The sequence below is a fragment of the Capsella rubella genome, unplaced genomic scaffold (assembly GCF_000375325.1).
Source record: "Capsella rubella cultivar Monte Gargano unplaced genomic scaffold, Caprub1_0 scaffold_2, whole genome shotgun sequence".
NCBI classification, from domain to species: Eukaryota; Viridiplantae; Streptophyta; class Magnoliopsida; order Brassicales; family Brassicaceae; genus Capsella; species Capsella rubella.
The window spans coordinates 5,856,642-5,879,657 of record NW_006238922.1 but is presented as its reverse complement, the minus strand read 5'-3'; the positions used below and the strand labels follow the sequence as shown (position 1 = coordinate 5,879,657).

Genomic DNA, 23,016 nt, shown 5'->3' with positions numbered 1-23,016 from the left:
AAAGGCAGTATACATAGGGGGTTTAAAGTTCTGGTCGGAAAATAAACGAGTTCATCGAGAGTTTAGGGAAGAAACGTTGATTCAACTCTATAAACGACGGAACACATGTGTATAAGAGCATTTTATAAAGGTGATTTGTGATTCATACAATAAACCAATTATGATTGTGAACAACAGAACAAATATGTAACAGAACTAAATAACTTAGCTGAGGTTGTCAACACTAGAAACATAATAGTGTTTCTGAGATTTTGTACCAAGGGAAAAGAAAACGTTGAATTCAACAAACAAGTAATATTGAGCCTGGGCCTTTGATACCCAAAAGGTCACCGAAACCAAAAAAGCCTTTTAAGAAGAAGCGAAACTTCACGCATCCCACATCGGAAGACTCAAAGAGTTTGGTAAGTGAGAATTCAATATAAATAAGACTTCGTTCCCTCAAGTTAAAATCACGCAGCCATGTGGTGAGCACAAAGCGAACTATTCTTTCGCCTTTTACTAAAGAATACCGTGTGCTCTCCACGCTAAGTGGCATACGCCTATTTTTGGAGGGTTCTTACTTCACTGTGAGACCCAACATTAACTAGTTTGAAGAATTTATAGTTTTAAAAATTTGTTGTAATCTAAGACTTATCAAAAACCAGAAAAATTCTTAAAAATGAGTGTTTGTTCCAAAAATGCCATTATAAAATTTATTTTTTAGAAATACCATTAAAATACAAATTTTCTCAAAAATACCATAAAACTAAAAATTTTAACATTCAAAATTAATTTCTAAATCCTAAATACTAAACCATACCCTTAAAACTATACTCTATATATAAATAATCAACCCAAAAATAAAAAAATAATAGTTCTATATCTTAAAAATTCAACTTTTTATGTTTATGGTATTTTTGGAAAAATAAAAATTTGGTGGTATTTTTGGCAAAAAAAAAAAATCAATGGTGGTATTTCTAGAAAAAAAATTAAATCATGCTATCCAAAAAAATTTCTCGTTAAAAAGGTAACGGGGTAAATGTCTTTTAAATCACGAACTTTCTAACTTTAGCCATTTCAATCATAAATTTGTTATGTCGCCATTCAAAAAAAAAATTCTTGTTAACTTAGTTTTTAGAACATCATTTTTTGTTGACCAAGCCGAAATGAACATCATATACTCAAATCCGTTAACAGAAATGCTAGTCATCGTTAATCATATTTGTTAGTGAAAAACGACGTCGTTTAATACTAAAAAGATATCTCAAAATCGTAATTCTAACGTTATAATCCAAAATCAAATCTCTAATTTTTCACTTTGTTTTAGCCTTAAACGACGTATAGATAAATTAGTGATGGCTAATGTTTGTTAACTGTTTTGTTAATAAATTTTTGGATATGATGTTTATTTTGGCTTTTAACGAAAAATATTGTTTTAAAAACTAAGTGAACAAAATATTTATGTTTTGAATGGCTACGTAGAAAGTTTGTGATTTAAATGGTCAAAATTTGAAATTTATGATTTAAATGACATTGTATACTTTGAACATTTTTGGTGGCCATCTCTACTCAGTATTTCTCTTGAAATTATTTTTTGTTGAGGTTTTTGTTGTGATATGCGACGAACATAAAAACAAGTAATCACTAACTACTACACCAGCCAAAGTCATAGATATGTTTCTGTCATCGAAAGATTTTAGTCGGTGTGAAGCAAAATGAAAGAAAGATCTATACAGTCGACGGTTGAACCATGTAGACTATGAAACCTTAAACCACAAGAATCTCACACAGATATACAAAAGTACACTTTGACCTGAACAAACTCACTCTTTCTTTTTACTTTTATCTTTTGTTTCTGCTTCATCATATATCCACGAAGTTAAGATCAACGGGATCCCAACGCAGAACGCTTCTATAGCGAGTCCACGAGTAAACCCCGAGAAATTATCCGCTGTTACACCAACAAATGATGCAAGAACGATTCCAAGATATCCGCTAACTATGAATGCGAGTGCAATGGCTGACATGACAAATGCCATGAGAGACCCTTCACATCCAGGAGGACAGAGTTGGGCCATCAAGACGGTAAAAGGCAGAATCTTGAAGTAAAAAAGCGTTTCCAAGAATCCAGAAAAGAATAGTACATATACAGAGTCCGGCACTCCCAAGTCTCGGTATACGCCTTCCACGAACAAGAGATCAGATATGACAAAGAAAGCTATTGTTACCTGAATGGCTGTGATTAGTTTCCTAGGCCGGATAGATTTTAGCCAACGATTGTATGCAACACCCCATAAGAGCATTGCGATTTGACCAAACACCTTGGAGATCCCTAGAAGCGATGCATCGATTTTCAAAAACTTAGTTTGGTAAAAGAACATAGTCCCGGTCAGAACAGGAACTACAGCAGTTGATAAGGCAATCCAAGCTATAGAATAAGAAATCTCCGGCTTCCTCAACACGTGCGAAAGGTCAGAGATATGTTTCCTGATACCAGCTGGTGATGAATTTACCGGAAGATCAAGAGACCTTTCTCGGATATTTATAGTTACCAAGAACTGAAGAAGAGCCAAAATCCCAAACACGAGGAACGTTGACTGCGCGGAAAACATTTTGATAGCAATACCACCTAAAAGGTTTCCCAAGATTCCACCAAGAGAAGAAGCCATCCAAACAAACGAAGGTAGCTCACCGGATTCCGCCCCCGAGCTTTTTCGCTTTCCGGCCTCAGCAACAATAGCATCATTTGCTACTTCTACTAACGAAGCACCGAGATTACTAAGGAGAAGATACACCGACAAAGCTAAGATTGATACATTGGATCTTGACAAGAAAGCTATAGCTAACCATGAGATTGCTTGTAACAAGGCTGCAACATAAACCTTACAGTTAGAATAACATTCTAAAATAATACTTAACTAACACTTAACACAAGAATCAAATAGTCCAAAATCATAAAAACAAAAAATATATATAACAAGTTCAATACAAAGTACGAGTAGAGTCTTTAAATTAGCAAAACCATAATTGAAATTAAATGTTTTAATTGTATATAACAATTCAGATTGTTCCTTATTAACAATATAGTTCAAAATATTAAATCAACAAATCAACTCTATATAATAAAACTATAATTTCACAATTCCAAAAGAAGAACAATGTAGAGAATTCAAGATCATCATACCTCCTATAGCGATGTATGGGATTCGATGTTGACCAAAGAAGTAGACTGCGTCTGAAACGACGCCGTAGATAGGTTTAGCTACCATAGGAAGATTGGCTGAGTTCTGGAGAAGTTGTAGTACTGAAGGATTCACACGAAGCTCATCTGTGAGGAAGAAATTAGCTCCAAGCCATGCGAAACCTCTGAATCCTTGTACGAAGAAACCAAAACCTAGTAACCACCGGATCGGGTTACTGCGACCATGGGATTCTCCGACATGATGATCGCTGCTCATTGTCTCCATTTTTTTTAATTTTTTTTTTGTGTCGAAGATATTTTGGAAAGATCTCGAAGAGTCGACATTCGACAAGGATGTTGTGTACGTGTATCTGTGACATCGCCGACATAATAAGCAAGGACTTGATTCTTGTAAGAATTTGTCCAATTGTCGTAATATACACTTTTTAAAAATAATTTTTAATTCACCTTGTTTATTTCTGGTTCGGTTAAGGTTGGGATGTAATTAGCCCTTGGCATATGGGTATTCGTGTCGGTTCTGGGTAGGAACCAATCGGTTCCGGATCTTTTGAGTATAAGAAATTTTTAACCATTTAAGATCCAAGAAGTTTTGGTTCTGATATCGGTTCGATCCTCTCGGTTATTGATCGGTTCGGTTCTACATTTTTGGAACCGTATTATATCTAAAATATTTATATATCCATTTGATTCGGGTAAAATAGACCCGTTTGTATCCGAAATGTAGCAAAATACCCAAAAATAAAAACAAATAGATGGTAAAAATAGATTAGGTTTACTCTAGATCCGGGTAAACGGGTACCCATTCGGTTCTTGGGTAATACTTGGATTCGACCTGATATCCACGGGTAGAGAAGAACAATATCCATCGGTTATTTAGGCAACAACCGAATTCGAACCGAACGGATTATTTTCGGGTCGGTTCTGGTTTTTCTGCCCAGGGCTAGATATAATAATAGGCTTAATTTGTGGTTGGGATAGTTTTTTCGCATTATTCTCATGTTCGTACTCCATATATTACGAACACTATAAAATAGAATACGTATATATATATATATATATATATATAAAGTTAGTTTTTTCTCTCTTCTCATGATGCCACCTAAGCATCCACCTAAAACATTAATTTAGTGCATATTTATGTTACTTATTTAATTAATAGAAAGTTTATATAAATAAAAATAAATTATGTAAAAAATGAAATATTAAAATAAGAAAAACAATACTTTAAATTTTTTATTAGTGGTAATAATATAATTCAAATTTCATTTTAAATTGATCATAATTTAATATTTTAAATATATTACTGAGTTTTAGAAAAGAAGTAAAATTTAAATTTATGGTAGACTAAAACAACATTTATGTAATTGTATATATATAATTATAAAGAGGAAAAATAAAATGAAAGTGAAATATTAGTTTATAACATGATCAAAAAGAAAAAAAATGATATTTTATAAATTGAATCAAATGCTTTTAATCCAAATTTGAGTATTGAAAGATAATAATGAAAGAGAAAATAATTATAATATTTTTTGAAAATTAATTAAAAAAATAATAAAATATCACAATATGAATAACAAATCAACGAAACAAAATTATAAACCTCCCGCGCGGAGCGCGGGTCAACTGCTAGTAAGATATATAATGTTGGTTACAAATTATAAAATATAGCAAAATTTTTCTTATTAGATTGGAAAAAGAATTTTTAAGATGAAAATTTTAGTGTAACAACTTTTTGGCTTACAAAATTGTAATAAAATCAAAATCTAAAAATTTTGGGGTGGAAAAAAAGAAAGAAAACTACTAATAATTCCACTCTCACAACCACTAATAATTCCACTCTCTCACCCACCCTATCTCACAACCACTAATGATCTCTTTTCCCCAATTTCAAATAGTAAACAGTTCAAATTCCCCATTTCTTTTCAAAAACGATCCAAACCTCCCATTCACCAATAATAATAATTTCTTTTCAAAAACTGACCAAACCTCCAATTCACCTATAAGAATAATGTACACACTGTACATGTAGAGACACTTTAAGGAAATAGGATACTTCATCTCTTGTTATGTCACAGTTCACAGTATCCCTTACTTTCTTAATTTTGTATTTTGTTCTAAAGTCTTGATCTTGCTTCCCCTCGATGAAATCTCTCTCACTGACTCAAAACACTCTTTTATTAAACCTCTACTTGTTCCCGGTGTTACAAGACCTTTTGGAATTTAAGGACTTCAACTGATTCAAAGGGATTCAAAAAACTTTTTGAGTACCAATACAACCAAACTGACTAAGGTTCCTAAGAAGATCAATGAACTTTTACGAGAACCCAAACACATTGAGGAACCAGAACCAAAACTAAAACTAATAGAACTGGTGCAAGGATAGTGTATTCTTTACTATTTTATTTCCCCCCAACACCATAAAAGGATGAATTCAATTGAAGAGTAAGAAACCCACTACTATCTGAAGCCAAACATTAGACTTCAACCAAAACTCGGCAATACATACCAAAGGCGTGAACCGCAGCTATCACAGCAGGTACTTCTCAACAACTGTCCGGCCAAACTTCTCCTGAACATCCTTTGGCGTTTCGACCTGACAAAAACAGAAGGAGATTATAAGTTTTTCTCTCACTAAAATACCTTTTATTGACCTTTTGTCATCAGCTCAGAACACTCACCGCATTCAAGGCCTTCAAAACGGCCTTAACTGTGTTGTATGAATTCCTTGAACCAATCACCTGAAATTCGGACCACAACCATGGTTTAACTCAGCCGGTAAACAAGATCCATGTTAACTAAGGAGGAAGCAAAATTGCACCTTTGATTTGATGTTTTTGAACCCTGCTAGGAGCAAGATTGTTTTGACAACTCTCCCAGCTTTCATTCCCGTCGTTGTTGGTGCAGGCCATAGATATAACTAGTTGCAGATTCAATTGTATTAAGGACATATCTATACAAAACAGTGGGGTCAATAAATCATATTGTCAGAAGGGAACTCAAATAGATACCTTGGTTTTCTTGTAAGAAGTCTGTATTGCGTGTGCAATAGTGTGCTCTTCATGCCGCTCTACGTAATGAAGATTCTGGAAGCATTTCTCATATGCCTGTTTTGCAGTTATTGCAATTAGACCATGAGAGCTAACTAAAGTAATCATAAACAAGACTGAAATACTAACAAATTTTGAATTTAAGTCCTTTGACCAGTACACGAATCAAATCTATACAGAAATATAGACATTCATGCACAAACAGCTTTCTCAACCAACTTAAAGATGAATAAAAGATTTTCAATAGTGACGTGTATTTGGAGAACGGCAGGTAGCTGAATTAAAGCCTTATTGCACAAAAGAACATCAAAGATTTACAAAAGCTGTTGTTCAGACTTCTATGCCAATAAAAGCTGAACTCTAAGTGGCCTACAGTAGTTGCAAATTTAAATCAGTTTACCTAAAATTCAAGCTTATAGAACGTCTTATGTGCTCAATGCTTAGCATTGCAAACAAATCAAATTAGCTTCCTATTGGATCATAATCAGTTAGGTGCCTATCTTTGCTAAAATAAGATCCTTCCATAAGTCACAAATGCACGTAGTGACCTGTAATAGTTATCTTTTAAGATATGTTTCCTCCATCAAAACTAAAATAACAACTGGAAATGTGAGAGTACCTTTTGCATAGCAGACTGGCCAGTCTCAGCTTTTGCTTTTGCATACCCGATGATACCTTCGTAGTTTCCGCAAACCATCAATGCAGTGTACCTTTCAACCCTGCCACCCTAAAATACAAGTTTTTTTTTATATAGCCACACAATTGAATTTAAAGATACAAAAGAGAAAATGTTAGAATACTATACCTTTGTGACCTTAGCAACTTTTTTTACATCTATCACATGCACATCATATCCCTGGAAAACATAAGAAGAAACCTGATTAGCATTGAGAATAACAAGAAAAGTGTGCTAATAATTACAGTAATACATTGGGAGAAAAGATGTATGGGAATTTCCACCATGGTCCAAGAAAAGAAAACTTCATAACATACTAGACCAATTGTATCATAAAACTTACCTTATAAGCAAAATTACAACTCATGAAGCTATTACGCTACTGGCCTTCTTAAATACTCATGTGTGTTTGACAACATCAAAGTATATTGAACCACAATACTGCCAAATTTCTGTTATAATCTAAGAGAATGTATGGTTATAGCAGCATGGAAAAATGCATAAATCTTTTAATATAGATATGCCGCACTGTACTAGCACAAAAAGCATTTAGAGGCAACACCAAGCATGAATTTTTTGGCTATACGATTCTTTAAAAGAGCATCGCACTATAGCTACAACGGCTTCCACAAAATTTTCTATATCAAGGTGTCCACTCCAGCAAGCTCTATTGCTAAGCAAGCCTAACATATCAAGTTTACTTCCTGAAAAGTATCTAAAGTTTCAGGAAGCAAATATGTTCCACTGAACATCTAGTATATTTTAAAAACTTTCGGACACTTATAACTTATCAACACAGATCATCCAGAACGTATGTCAACTAATCTCACTATATTAATATAGTTTGGATTTTTAGTTAATGCTCAGTAAAAGAATTGCATAGCTGAGAGTTGTGAATAAATTGAGAATGCACTCACTTTTCTGTATAAAGGTTGTCTTTTCTTCTCTGTCAAAGCATTTCTGTCTTCAGCCAGTTCTCTAATCTCCTCTTCCAACCGTTTCCCCTTCTTTCCAAATGTATGATCAAGCTCAGAAAGCTTCTGTTCAAGTTTCTTGTCGATTGCATTCAGCTTCTCCAACAGAATATCATCCCTTTCTTTCATGTCATCAAACTCCTCTTCATCATCATCACCATCATTTTCATCCTTAGACCCATCAACTACAAGACGCTCTTCTCTTTCTTCACCACCACCTTGAACATTATCACGTTCAATAACTCCATAATTTGCAGGGTTGTTTGGATCAAAAGCCTCTTTCCACTCAACCAACCTCATAGCTCTATTCAGTTTCTGCTGGAGAACAAACTTCTCTTTCCCTTCAGCCACCTTCAAACGGTTCATCAGCTCACCAATAACCCTGTACTCAGGTCTAAGTTTGAAATGTTTCTCCTCAAATTTGTCTAATTTGGTCATCCACTTAAACGCCTCATCAACAGTCTCTGCCAAACAATCATCCAATCTTATAAGGAATCACAAACAACCATAAACCAATCCTAAGCCATAAAAATGAAATTGCCATATATACCTGACTTGGTAAGGGTCTGAAGAAGCTCCTTATGCCTTTGAAACTTCTTATTAAAAATATCTTCTTTCTTCCTTTCTTCATCCCAATCAACCTCATCCAACTCACTATCTGAATCTGAAGACTCTTCACGCCTGTTTAATTCACCATCATCTTTCAAATTCTGCTTCTTAAGCTTCTCAATAAACGGTTCAATCCCTAAGTAATCCTCTTCGTCTTCGGCATCAATGTCTTTGTAATCAAGTCCTTGCCTTTGCCTCTCTTCTCTCTCACGCTGCTTCTCTTTCTCAACCTCCGCTATAAGATCTCTCACTACTCTATCAGCTTCGGATGGTGACATTGTGCTTGCGGAGAAGAAACGGTACCTCTGAGATGAGATCCATGGCGTTTGATTTACAGGGAAGGAGGAGGAGTAACCGGAGAATCTTCTGGGAAATGTGGATGTTGAAGAATCATAAGTAGAGATTTGACGGGAAAATGAAGATCTAGGGTTCCGGCAAAGTAGAAGACGAGGCCATGACGATGCTCGAGTTCTGAAAGACATCGTTAGTGGTTCATCAGATTGAAAATGGAAGAGAGAAAATTTCAAAAACCTCCGATGACAGAAATGATTTTTAGGGTTTTGTGTGTTTGCTGAGTGACAATTGTATTACAAATGGGCTTCACTTTTATTCATCGGCCCAATTTAGTCAAGAAGTAACATTGTAAAGGTACTTTGCCATTTTGGTGCACCGTGCAACTAGAGAGGAGACCCGCGCTATTTGTTATGATTTTTTCGTAACTATACTAGGTTATTAACCCGCGTACGCGCGGGTATATTTATATCGATTGTTTTCAAATAAGTATATTGTACCATATTATATGCAAAAGTACTATAATGTCTCATTTTTTATTCGTTTAAGACATATTCTTTCATTTATATTTATGTATCGTTTTATTTTTTTTATAAAAATTACATATAGATACTCAAAAGAAAACCAGTTAGTTGTATTGCTAGTAGTGGTCGTCTTTGTCCTATTGCCATAACCATTTTGGACAAAATCTCTTCAAGATACTCACAATAACCTTTATATATGTTGTTTGATCCATACACACAATTGTCTTATCACTCCTCTTTTCTCTTATCCTAATCCCAACAATGTCTCCTTCAACTTCTCATCGTCACCCTTTCCTCTTACCTTACATGACCTTCAAGCTTCTTCTCCACCTCTTCTTTCATCTTTAACACATACTTCTTTGCTGTCAAAAGCAACTTTGTCACATTAACCACCGTCTTCACATACTTTTTGTGCTTCTCATTAAGTATTTCATACATGAATTATAATCTATTTAGTATTTTTGAATTCACTCTCTCCGATCTCTTTGATCATACCTCAGTATGTTTCATTTGTCATTGTAATATTCTCCTTAAGCAATATTTGTTCCTCTAAATACTTAGCTTATCTTCTCTTAAACTCTCCTTCTTTCTCTATAACACTTGTTTGGTTATTTATCCATCAAGCTCTCTATCTCCTCTCTTTTCATCTCTACTTCATTACGTAAAGTCTCTACAGTTTCTTCCAGAATTACAATCGGGATTCCCTCGATGCAACATCTTTACCAGTCTCTTGCATTATATTTTCTTTCTCCTTCGTATTGTACTCTTCCAACATCTCTCAGGCTTAGTTGTAATCATCTTTTAGCTTCTTGATTATTGCTTTTCCAAACAAACCGTTGATCTATTTGTGCTCTCGGTTCAGCATCTTGTATGCCACTTGTTGCTCTAACAACGTTTTATGCACATTGTTTATCTAATAGAAAGTATTTATAAGAACTTAATATGTGTATGATTTAGGGAATTTTTTTTTTATGATTTCCAGTAACACACAAAATAAGAAAATTTATATTTTAAAAGACACGACTAGCCATTATCACAACTAATATTCACAAATTTACCTTTATTTGGCGTAAGAAATAAAGTTACTTGAGGGCTAACATTTATATTCATTAATTTATATTTCCATTTTTCAGTATATTCTTTTTTCTTTTTATTAATATTCACTCGCCATTATCACAACTAATATTCACAAATTTACCTTTATTTGGCGTAAGAAATATAGTTAATTGAGGGCTAACATTTATATTCATTAATTTATATTTCCATTTTTCAGTATATTTTTTTTTCCTTTTTATTAATATTTTTGTATATAAAATAGTATATTCAAAAATGTTAATAATGAGATAGAAAAATGTTAATCAGTGAGTTGGCTAACCGCGATTGGTCGTTTAAAATCCCACGTGGACAGCTTCAAAAGCTTATAGCCTCAACTTTTATATAGTATAGATTTATTTATTTGGTGTTATATTTTAAAGATTAATGTTTGTATGTATATTTATCTCGTATTTGTTTGGCTATATTTTAATTGTATGTTTCAATATTCAAATATTATACTCTTATCCTTTTTAGTTATTCCTTTGAGTGGTGTTGTTGTTATATGCATTACTCGTATTTCAAATAAAATTTTTGAGGTTATTTTGGACGCATGTATTAGTATTGTTAGTTAAAAAACTTTAATTTAAAGGAAAGTGTGACCATAAATCATTTGTCACTCTTTTATTTTGTTTTTTCCGTTTTTTACTGTTATATTTTAAATTTGATTTAAAATAATTTATTATTTAATTAAGGTTAATTCGTTTTATTTAATTAAATGTTCTATTAATTATGAGTACATATATATATGTACTAAATAAACATTTTAAAGATACTTAATTTTTTTAAACAATCTTGAAGAGGTAGATGCTGATGTGGAAAACCTAGATGGGCAGAGAACTCTCTTATTATATATAGATTATTCAACACTTAATTAGATTATTTTATATATTAATATTGGGAGAATTTCAAAAATACTTCTTTTCAAATACCACTTTTAAAAATACTCACTTTTAAAACTTTATAAAAAAAGCACTAAAAATATTGAAATTATCCAAAGCTGTGTGTAAGCTTAGAAATATACACACAAATTACCTTTATATGTGTATGAAGTTTTATATATTTTTCATAAATAGCGTAAAAATAACTTAACCTTATAAACCTTTTTAAAACCTTATAAAACTTGTAAAAACGATTTTAAAACCTTCTAAAACATTATAAAATATTTGTATTGAATCTTCCAATAATAGTTATTACATAGAAGTACCTTATAAACCATATAAAACTTTATAATTTTTCATATTTAAACAGAGGTATTTTTGAAAATGGATAGATAAAGAGAGTATTTTTGAAAAGAGGAACACCAAAAGAGGTATTTCTCAAAAATTCTCAGTAATATTTACATGTATATATCTTAATATGTAAAGTTTGATTTTCAAAGTTAGTAACTCGCATGATCTCGACATGCATCATGTTTATCGATTATATTTTGACACCTATAAAAAAGAAACTTTTTATAATAAATTACAAATACTATATAAGTTTTGTAAACCTAATTTCTAATGAAGAAGCTTTTGATTATGGTTTTTTTTAGGATCAGTAACTTAAGGTTTCCATTTGTGTTTAATACGTATGAATTCTCACTATGTGTTATCATAAACGTTTAAAGTACACTTGAATTACATGTGAAAGTTGAGTAATTTTCGTTGTTCATCAATGACTTAAATTTGGTGCTTGGTAATCCCCTTAGTCTACTAATATCCATAGTTTTATGTTTTTCTTGACCATATCTATAATTTCTATTCCATGGTCATCATATATCCCTTTTATAGTCTGGATGTGTAGAAGGAGAAACGGAAGCGACGGAGAAGAAAAACCTATTAAAGAAATAGAGTCTAGGGAAATTTAGAAAGTCTTTGCTTGGAATTTTAAACCTAAAACTTTGTTAACACTGTTGAATTAAGCGGAATAACAAGAGAGATGCTAGATTTGAGTAACAAGAATAAGAAAGAGATTGGGAGAGAAGATGAATAGTAACCAAGAATAGAAAAGAGAGAGAATTACTCTTCTTACTTCATTAGGTTTACAACCACACATATAAATAAGTGGGATAAAGCTTACAAGGGAAGCTAACAATATAAATAATGCTAATCTATTTTAACATCCCCCGTATGTATAGTATAGACTAATGTAGAGACGAGCCTAGTGGTCTATACTATTAGAACTTAGTCACTATAGAATAGACCAATATAAAGTAGAAGATAATGGTCTATTCTATCTTGACATACTCAATAAGATCTTGATCAATACTCCCCCTCAAGCTTAGCTTAGTGAAATGGCTAAGCTTGGAACCCGTGAAACATCACCTCATTAAAAACCTTAGTATAGAAAACCTCATGGGACAAAACTATACTAAGGGAAAAAGAGTGTGATGTCCACGGATTAGAGAAGTTGATCAAGGGCGTGAAAGGTCCACAAGTCCAAGTTTGCTATAAATATGATTGCAAACCTTAGGACATGTGGCCTTGGTGAAGATATCCGCCAATTGATCTTCACTTCTAATGTAACATGGGAGTGTTACACCTTCTTCAATCTTTTCTCGGACCTTGTGGCACTCCACTTCAATGTGCTTGGTTCTCTCATGGAAGACCGAGTTTGTGGCTATGTGAATGGCGGCTTGGTTGTCGCAATGCATGGTGATAGGTCTCGGTGTTTCAATGCCAAGGTCTTTGAGGAGGGCTTTTAGCCAAGTGAGTTCATTTGTAAGCTTCTTCATGGCCCTATACTCCGCTTCCGCACTATAACATAAAACCACCTTTTGTTTCTTAGACTTCCATGTGACCAAATTTCCACCAACGAACGTGCAGTAGCCGGTTGTTGATCTCCTTGTAATAGTATCCCCGGCATAATCTACATCACAATATCCTACCATCTTGGTATTTGCATTCTTTCCCATCCAAAGACCTTGACCGGGGCTACCTTTGACATATCTCAAGATCCTCTCCACCATATTCCAATGATACTTGGTGGGATTCTTCATGTATTGGCTGGCTTGATTCATGGCAAAACAAAGGTCAGGCCGTGTGAGAGTTAAGTAGATTAACTTACCTACAAGGCGTCGATATTGCTTCGGGTCTTCATACGGCTCATCGAGAGGATCTGAGGGAACATTCTTCTTGCCCTTCTTCTTCTCCCCCTTTCGCTTGACCGTATAGCCTTCTTCAAGTGGTGTCAAGGCCGGTTTGGATCCAAGTTTCCCTGTCTCATTCAAAAGATCAAGAGCATACTTTCTTTGAGAAAGAAATAAGCCCTTCAGAGAGTGACATACCTCAATTCCAAGAAAGTACTTGAGTTCACCAAGATCTTTTATATCAAATATAGACTTAAGGAAGAGTTCAGTGTCTTGAATATCTTCCTTATTGTTCCCGGAGATGATGATATCATCCACATACACACGAGAACAACAACAATACCTTGATCACTTTGAAGAGTAAAGAGAGTGTGGTCGGCCTCGGATCGCTTAAACCCATGATCTTTGAGAGTGGAGATTAGCTTGTGATACCAAGCCCTCAGGGATTGTTTGAGACCATAGATTGCCTTCCTCAAACGTAAAACGTTGCCCGGAGTGACAAGAGATTCAAGGCCGGGAGGTGGAGTCATATACACTTCTTCTTTAAGGTCTCCTTGGAGGAAGGCATTTTTAACATCCATTTGCCACAAATCCCAAGATAAGTTGGTGGCTAGAGAGAGAACAACCCGAACCGTGTGACACCACGCCGCAGAACGAGAGCTCGTGTGTAACCTTTGGCCACCGGGGCAAATGTATCTGTGTAGCCATCCTCATATGTTTGAGTAAACCCACGTGCAACAAGCCGAGCCTTGTACCTTTCCACCTCACCATTACTTAAGTACTTAATTGTAAAGACCCATTTAGAGCTTACGGCCTTCTTTCCCGGGGGAAGAGCTTCCTCGTTCCATGTATGGTTGTGGATCATGGCTCCAGTTTCATCCTCTATGGCTTGAATCCAACGATCATCTTCTTTAGCTTCTTCATAAGATTGAGGAATGGTATGTTCGTCAATCTTTCCAAGAAAGGCTTGATGGTCGGTAGGCAAGAGGGCAAGCGAACAAACGGCTTGTATTGGATGAGCCATGGCTTGATTGTTGTAGAAAACTCTTTTCTCTTGGAGTCTTGTACTTCTTCTAAGAGGTTGTGGAGGAGGTAGATGTTCTTCCACATCTTCCTCTTCCTCCTCTTCTTCATGCATTGTTGATGTTTCCGATTGCACATCACTTTGATTACCATGGATAGGGTCCGGATGAGGCTCTTGGTTTAGAGAATGAGTATCTGGACTTGGTAGAGAACCCACTGGGGTTGTCAAAGCATCCCCCGGTACAAGCTGCGGATGGCCGCCGGGTTGCGAATGGCCAGTGGTTCCTAAACTGGCAGGTTTGTGCGGATGGCTGTCGGGTTGCGAATGGCCGGTGGTTCCTAAACCGGCGGGTTTATCATGATTTGGTGTCTTTGGAGAGGTATTTCCAAGGTGATCAAGAAGAAATTTTAGACTTGAGGCACGGTCCATGTGAATGTGGGATAGATCTTCCAAGCTATTCCAATCTTTCTTGTCATAGTAACCTTGATCTTCTAAGAATTTCACATCTCGAGACACATACACACGGCTATTGACCGGATCATAACACTTATAGCCCTTTTGAGTGGTCAAGTATCCAATGAACATACACCTTGTGCTCTTTGCGTCTAGCTTAGTTCGTTGTTCACCAGGCACTAAAACAAAACAAACACACCCAAATACACGTAAGTGTTCTAAAGAAGGCTTAACTTTGTATGGTGATCTATCTTGTACAAATTTTGTAGGAGTTCTATTGATAAGATAGCAAGCCGTCATCACCGCATCACCCCAAAATCTCTTGGTGGAGTTAGTATGAAACATCATCGATCTTGCATCCTCCATAAGGTATCGATTCTTTCTTTCTTCAACTCCATTTTGTTGAGGGGTGTAAGGGCAACTTGTTTGTTGAATGATGCCATGCTTGAATAGATGTTCTTTAAACTTGTGGCTTGTATATTGTCCTCCATTATCCGATCTAAGTACCTTAATTTTAGCATTGAAATGATTAGTAACATAATTTTGAAAGTTTGTAAAAGCTTCATACACACGATCTTTAGAGGGTAGCAATGTGATCCAAGTATACTTTGATTTTTCATCAATAAAGGTCACAAAGTACTTATTGTTGTCTCTAGAAATGCATGGTGAAGTCCAAACATCCGAATGCACTAAATCAAAGCAATTTTCATAAATGGTCTTAGATTTAGGGAAAATAGACTTGCAATGTTTACCAAGAATACAAGACTCACAACTAGAACTATCAAATGAAACATTAGGCAACATTAATTCAAGAGCACGAGAGTGAGGATGGCCTAATCTAGCATGCCACACGGCATTAGAACTTAAAGCAAGACAAGCATTAAACGAAGTAGAAGAACTTGGTAAGGTTTTCTCAAGAACATAAAGATCTCCTTCGGCATTTCCTTCTCCAAGTCTTTTCCCGGTCTTAATATCCTGAAAATAAACCTCATTAGGACCAAATATAGTATAGCAATTGAGATCATTAGTAACCCTTTTAACCGATAAAAGATTAGAGGTAAAGGTAGGCATATAGAAGGCTTTAGAATTCTTATCAAATAGTCTCAATTCCCCTATTCCTTTTACCGGTATCTTATCTCCATTAGCTATCTTTACATTCCCTAAAGCCGGTTGTATATTGTCTATAAGGCTCGGGTTACTAATCATGTGGTGAGAAGCACCCGAGTTAATGACAGGTTTACTACTTGGTTTAGAAGCAAAGAGAGAGATACCAGATTCCTTAAGTGAGGCAATGGATCGTATGAGAGCTTCCAAGTCGGATTTTCTCACAACATCACCATGAGATGCATCCATGGCCACTTCCTCTCCTAGTTTGCTCGATCCAGAACCGCCTTCTTGCCTTGCTTCTTGCGAGATATTCGCCTTGAACTTAGCCGGCTTGAGATGGGGATGGAGGATCCAACATTTGTCTTTTATGTGACCTTTTTTCTTGCAAAGGTCACAAACCACCACCTTCTTGTCTTCTTGTTTGTATGTTCCTTTGTTGGCCATGATGAGCTCCCCCTTACCACCAAAGAGACCTAGAGAGCCTTGCTCCTTTTGCACTTGAGCACACACATCATCAAGAGAGGGAAGCTTATCGGCTCTAAGTAAGTGCTTGATGAGGTTGTTGTAAGCTGGATTAAGGGTAAGAAGGAGACCAAAGACCTTGTCTTGTTCCTTTCTCTCATTGAGGATGGACGGATCCACGGTACTTGGACGGAGCATCTCGAGTTCAGCCCACAAAGACCGATACGTTCCAAAATGCTTTGTAAATTCCAAGTCTTCTTGACTTAGGTTGTTGATAGCCTTCTTGACCTCAAACACACGGGTCAAGTTGGACACATTCCCATAGACATTCTTGAGCGTGTCTCAAAGTTCCTTTGCGGTTCACAATAGGAGTACACTTCAAGTATGGAGGGTTCAAGGGAGTTTTGAAGGATGGCTAGCACGGTTTGATCTTCTTGGAACCATTTGGCTTCCTTCTCAAGATTGGCTGCCTTGTCTTCTTCTCCCTCGATCTCCTTTTCATTTTTCTTTGTGACTTCTTGAGTGGCATGGTTGACCTCAACGTGACTCCAAAGCCCTCGGCCACAAAGAGCAGTTCTTGTGGTTCTTGTCCACAAAAGATAGTTCACACCCTTAAGAACGACTGGATTATTAATCGGTTTTGGGTTCTCCATGGTGAGAACTTGAAGGTATTAGAAGAGAAAGTAGATCTAGATGTGGAAGAAAAAGTAGATCTAGAGAAAAGATTGAAGAGAATGAGAAGAGTATAGAGAGATTAGGTAGAATAGAGATGTTTAAGGAGCATAGAATCGAAAAACATGCTCTGATACCATGTTGAATTAAGCGGAATAACAAGAGAGATATGCTAGATTTGAGTAACAAGAATAAGAAAGAGATTGGGAAAGAAGATGAATAGTAACCAAGAATAGAAAAGATAGAGAATTACTCTTCTTACTTCATTAGGTTTAAAACCACACATATAAATAAGTGGGATAAGAGATAAGCTTACAAGGGAAGCTAACAATATAAATAATGCTAATCTATTTTAACATCCCCCGTATGTATAGTATAGACCAATGTAGAGACGAGCCTAGTGGTCTATACTATCTGAACTTAGTCAATATAGACTAGACCAATATAAAGTAGAATATAATGGTTTATTCTATCTTGACATAATTAATAAGATCTTGATCAATAAACACATTGTAAGATATTTTAGGTCCGAAACTTTGTTAACACATTGTAAAATAAACAATCTTGACCCAAAATAATATAAGCCCAATAGTACAATTTTTTACAAATTTTGGAGAAAATGCTGATGTGAACATTTTAATGGGAGATAGAACTCTCTTATTATATATATATATATATATATATATATAGATTCTTCTTGAGAATTCGTCTCGTGTATCCTTTTTTGGGAGGAACGAATCTCCATTCTCCCCTTCTATTCTTTATTTCGTTTTTGTTTCTTTTTTAATTTGAAAATTGATTGAATTACAACAGTACCCCGAAGAAAACTTTAAAATTACTACCTTAAACCCGGATTTACCCGACTCAGATCCATACCCACACCCACAAACCCAAAAAAACTTAAAAAAAAAAAGATTAAAAAAAAAGAAAAACCTAAAACTCAAAATCAAACCGTTCGCGACTCAACTTCTTCTCCTTCTTCTCTTCTCTTTGCGATTTCTAAGTGTTGTTGGAGAGAACGAATTCGAGAATCTTGTGATTTCAAAGGTGAATCTCAATCTTTGTTTGGTTGGAAGAAGTATGGTTGAAACAAGAAGGAGAAAGAAGAAAGAGATTGATGAAGGAAGAGAAGTTAAAGAGAAAGATGAAGAAGTGTTGCCTGCGGCGGCGCCGGCAGAAGTAGACCCGGAGGAACAAGCAACAGCGGCGGCCGAAGAACCCAGTGCACCAGAGAAAGGGGGGAGGAAGAACTAGAGAAAGGGGGCGAGGAAGAATTTGTCTCGGCGGATGAGAATTCTCCGCCGGCCGGGGAGAAAGCGACAACTCCAGAAGTAAACGATGAAGAAGGAGAATTGGCCGATTTACCAGAGGCGCCGGCGGTTGTTGCGGAGGAGGAGACCGGCGGCAAGAAGGAGAAAGAAGAATTGGAGAGTGTTGTAGGAAGAGAGCTTGTATTAAGAGAACGAGTAGACGGTGAGGATAGTTCTGAAACTCTAGGATCGGATAATGATGGACAAGAAGAAGCACAAGAAGAAGAACAAGAAGAAGAACAAGAAGAAGAAGAAGGAGAAGGAGATAAAGAAGTAGATGAACAAGAAGAAAAAGAAGGAGAAGGAGATAAAGAAGTAGATGAACAAGATGAAGAAGAAGAAGAAGGAGATGAAGAAGAAGAAGAAGAAGGTTCTAAAGATGGAGATAATGACGAGGAAAGCTCCAACTCGAAGGAAAACGATTTGGTGTTTGTTTCAATTGATGTATGGTATTTCGGTAAAACTCGGTTGAACTAGTTAGGTAAAACTGGTAGAACTAGGTACAATTGGGTAGGTAATACTGGTAGAACATTGAGTAAAACTGGTAGTGTTGTGAAACTAGGTGTAACTCGGTAGAACTGGTCATGTAAAACTGGTAGAACTGTAAGTAAAACTGGTTGTGTTCTAAAACTAGGTAAAACTGGGTACAACCGTTTCGGTATAACTGGTAGAACTGTATGTATCACTGCGTAAAACTAATAGTGTGGTATAACTATGTATAACTGGGTAGAACTGCTAATGTATAACTGGTATAACTAGTAAAACTAGGTAGAACTGTGTGTATAAAACTGGTAGAACTGACACAATATTACTGTCTTTTGTAGGATTCCGACGACAAGACAACAGCAATGCAGCCGTTAAGAATGTACTTCCCTCCGAGTCAGTACAACAAGAAGATAAAGCTATCGACAATGTGTCATATCCATGAAACTCTGTCTCTACTAGAAGAAGGGTTAGATTATCCTATGTCGAAGATCAAGCGAGAGTGGTTTCACGACCATATGCAGTTCAAGCACATATTCCACTTGCCAAGGGACCCAAACCACAAGCTTATGGGAATGTGGATGCTCCTTCTTCGTACGGCTTGCGTAGAGAAAAAGAAGGAAGTTTGGTTCGTGCTAAACGGTGTTCCAATCCGGTATGGATTGAGAGAGCATGCGTTAATGTCGGGTTTGGATTGTCGTACCTATCCGGAGGGTTACAAGAACGCGGGAAGTGAAAGGTTCAAGAGGAAGCACTTCAAGAATCTTAAGAGGGTAAGATTGCAGGACGTCAAGGACAAGCTAAAGACGATGGTTCCGGAGCGTAGTCATGCGAGGTTGAAGATGATGGTACTCTATTTTTTAATGAGTATCCTTGTCGGGGAGACGAAGAACTTGGGTAAGAGTGCAATGCCCGTAGATAGCCTATGTCTACGAGCGGTTAACGATCTGGAGTTTTGTGCTACTTTTCCTTGGGGAAGGTACTCGTTTGAGCACATGCTCAAGTCGATCTCGCACACTATGCGCCATTTTGATGGGGTGGTGGAGAAAGAAAGATCAATATGGCCGGTTCCAGGATTTTGTATCCCGATGGAGGTTAGTGTTTTGTCTAATCGAATTTCATTCTGATTGTTAACTTATTTTGTACTAACATGAATTATATATGTTGTGTAGTTATTAGCTTTTGAGGCAATTCCTACACTCGGTGATGAATTCATTGAATTGATTCCAGAGGCGGACATAGAGTGTCCGCGGATGTGTAGGAGAACTTTCAAGAAAGGGCCGATGAAAGGGTTTCCTCTCGAGAAGTTGAATGACGTTCTCGGTCAAACTAAGGTTAGTTATACAATTCATTGAAACTTTCACTAGTACTTGGGTGTTTTTAATGTGTGTGTGTGTTTTCTTTTGTTTAAACAGGATATTGTATCAGTCATAGAATGTACCGATGAAGAATGTCAACTTTTGGAAGAAATCATCGATGAAGATCACGAAGATGATGATTCGCATGATGATGTGGTTGAGAGATGGATGAAGCTTATTTCGAAAGGTAATGGTGTGTTTTTCGAAGAGATGTTCGAACAAGATTTGGCGGCCCGGTCAGGACAGCTTATCGATGCCCTTCCTCCACCGAGAGTAGCCTCCAATAATCTGGGGAATCAGGTCAACACCCTCCAAGAAGAAATGAGTTCAAAGTTTGAGATCATTTTTGAAAAGTTTGATGGACTTGAGAAACGGTTCAATGAATTTGAAGCTTACGTGAAGAGAGAGCAGAGAACGAAAGAAGATGAAGAAACAGAGGGGCAGCAAAAGAAGCAGAAGACGAAGAAGAAGAAAGGTGAGAAACGACCAGCGCCCCTAGACCCCGGTTCAAGACCGAAGACAAGGTCCAAGAGAAACTAAATGTGGTTGTGGATTTGGTTGTGAACTTGGTTATGTTATTTGTTTTATGGTTGTGTATTTGGTTGTGTAAACTTCACTTATTTTCAGGATTTTGTAATAGTAGAATTACTAAGGGGGGTGTATTCAAAGTATCATTGTAAGTGATTTGAGTTTTATTGAGATTTTAATGATTTTAGTGAACTTTATATGATTTTTGTAAAATCCTTTCAAATCCCACCTAAAACTATGAGATTTGGATTCTTGTATTTTTAACTAAGAAAGTTCTTTAAAATCCTCTGAAATCCTCTCAAATCATTTAAAATCAAATTCACAAATTGTTTTCAATAACAGTGGATTTTAAGATGGATTTTAAAATGATTAGTTCAATAACACTAGATTTCAAGAGACTTTTTAAAATCCATGATTGAATAACACCAGATTTGTAAACTATTTACAAATCACTTGAAATTCCACTTTAAATACACCCCCCTAAGTATGATTTCAGTTTTTCAAAGGATTTGGTAAAACTAGAATTACTAGGTAATACTAAGTATAACTAGTAATACCGAGTATAACTTTGTCATAGTAATACTAGTAATATTGAGTATAACTGCAATGTGATTTCTGGGTTTGTCATAATAATACTAGTAATGCCGAGTATAACTACAATGTTATAACTAAGGTTTGTCATAGTAATACTAGTATACCGAGTATAACTACAATGTGATTTCTGGGTTTGTCATAGTAATACTAGTAATACCGAGTATAACTACAATGTGATTTGGCATAGTAATACTAGTAAAACTGAGTGAAACTTGACTGCGAAATGGAGCATAGAATTGCAACACACACGACATAGAGTTCCCATAGAATTAGAACACACACAACATAGACTTAAACAAAAAAACATTAACCAATTAGTCTTAATTCCACAAGAAACAACAAGATACAACAAAGTAATCACTTAAAGCTAATTTCTTCTAAGATCTCAATTCGACCCACAAGTCTTGACACTACTTCCTTGAGGTAGGCAATCTCTTTAGCATTGGCTTCCAGCTGCAACTTCATTTGAGAGATGAGGAAGTCATGGTTTGCGAATTCCCTAAATCTAGTAGTGTGCTCTCCCACGTCCTTCCTCAAGCTTTTGGCATTTTCCTCAATCGCATCTACCTAGTATATGCGCCTGTGCAACCCATCATCCTATAAAGCAACACAACACACTATATTAGTTTTACCAGTTTTACTAGTTCTGCCACTATATTAGTTTTACCAATTTTACCAGTTCTACTATTATATCAATATTACCAGTATTACCTTATAGTGAACACAAGTAAAGTATATTTTCTTCTCGATTTCCGTTGGAGATGTCTCCTCAATGATATGCTCACCACACGGGCATTGAAGAGGAATGCCCCAATCACCATCGGCTACGGCATCAAGTCGTACCATATATCTCTTTGCTTCTTTCATGTGTTGATAGTGTGGATCCTCCCCTTGGTAGTATCGCTCCGCCATAAGTGAAAAGAGAGATTGAGAAAGAGAGATTGAGAGAGAGAGAGATTGATAATGAGAGATTGAGAGAGAGAGGTTAATGAGAGAGAGAAGAGAAAAAAAATATTTAAAAAAAAATTTTAAAATTTGAAGTTTCGTTGGGTTAAATTTTTCAACATGTTTTGGCCAATTTTCAAAAAAAGGTTTGAGAAAAAAAATATCGACCAAACATACGTTGCCACGTGTTCAGCATTTGTGTTCACACTATGTGTTCACACTTAGTTGTACCCAAGATTGTAGTTGTACCAAGATTGTAGTTGTACCAAGATTGCAAATAGTTGTATTTTTGATGTTTTTTCAGTTTAATTAGTATTACACTGTCTTAAAACTATATTTAGTAGTTGTACTGTTGATTAATGTCAGTCTACCTAAGATTAAGAGTATTCTATGTATTCATATATTAAAAATTTATATTTATATAACTTCTACATCTCAACTTGGTGATTATTTACAAAGTGAACTTAAAAGTATAAAGAAACACTAGTTTATATTCTTTTATAACGACCCAAAATATAAATATTTTTTTAAATTGTACTTTTTACCAACGTTAACACATTAAGTATGTCGTTTATTGGTACATACATTGTTAGGTTCAATTTAAAATCATTTT

The 23,016-nt window shown here is 35.7% G+C and overlaps 2 protein-coding genes and 1 non-coding gene across 3 annotated transcripts; 1 reads left to right on the top strand and 2 right to left on the bottom strand.

The window, feature by feature from the left end:
* Positions 1-455: 455 nt before the first annotated feature.
* Positions 456-573, top strand: LOC111832220. The gene has a single exon (XR_002835260.1). It is a non-coding gene; the product is annotated as a U5 spliceosomal RNA (small nuclear RNA).
* Positions 574-1,609: 1,036 nt separating this feature from the next.
* LOC17895526 (probable folate-biopterin transporter 7) lies at positions 1,610-3,508 on the bottom strand. Its single transcript, XM_006300417.2, has 2 exons — positions 3,164-3,508; positions 1,610-2,848 (listed from the first exon to the last, which is right to left on the bottom strand). The coding sequence occupies exons 1-2, from the start codon at positions 3,444-3,446 to the stop codon at positions 1,803-1,805; spliced, it is 1,329 nt and encodes a 442-aa protein (XP_006300479.1). The 5' UTR covers positions 3,447-3,508; the 3' UTR covers positions 1,610-1,802.
* A 1,833-nt stretch (positions 3,509-5,341) lies between these two features.
* On the bottom strand, positions 5,342-9,034 carry LOC17896614. The gene is made up of 8 exons (XM_006300999.2): positions 8,432-9,034; positions 7,825-8,345; positions 7,037-7,087; positions 6,851-6,958; positions 6,193-6,288; positions 6,003-6,101; positions 5,863-5,922; positions 5,342-5,777 (listed from the first exon to the last, which is right to left on the bottom strand). The coding sequence occupies exons 1-8, from the start codon at positions 8,970-8,972 to the stop codon at positions 5,712-5,714; spliced, it is 1,542 nt and encodes a 513-aa protein (XP_006301061.1). The 5' UTR covers positions 8,973-9,034; the 3' UTR covers positions 5,342-5,711.
* Positions 9,035-23,016: the final 13,982 nt, after the last annotated feature.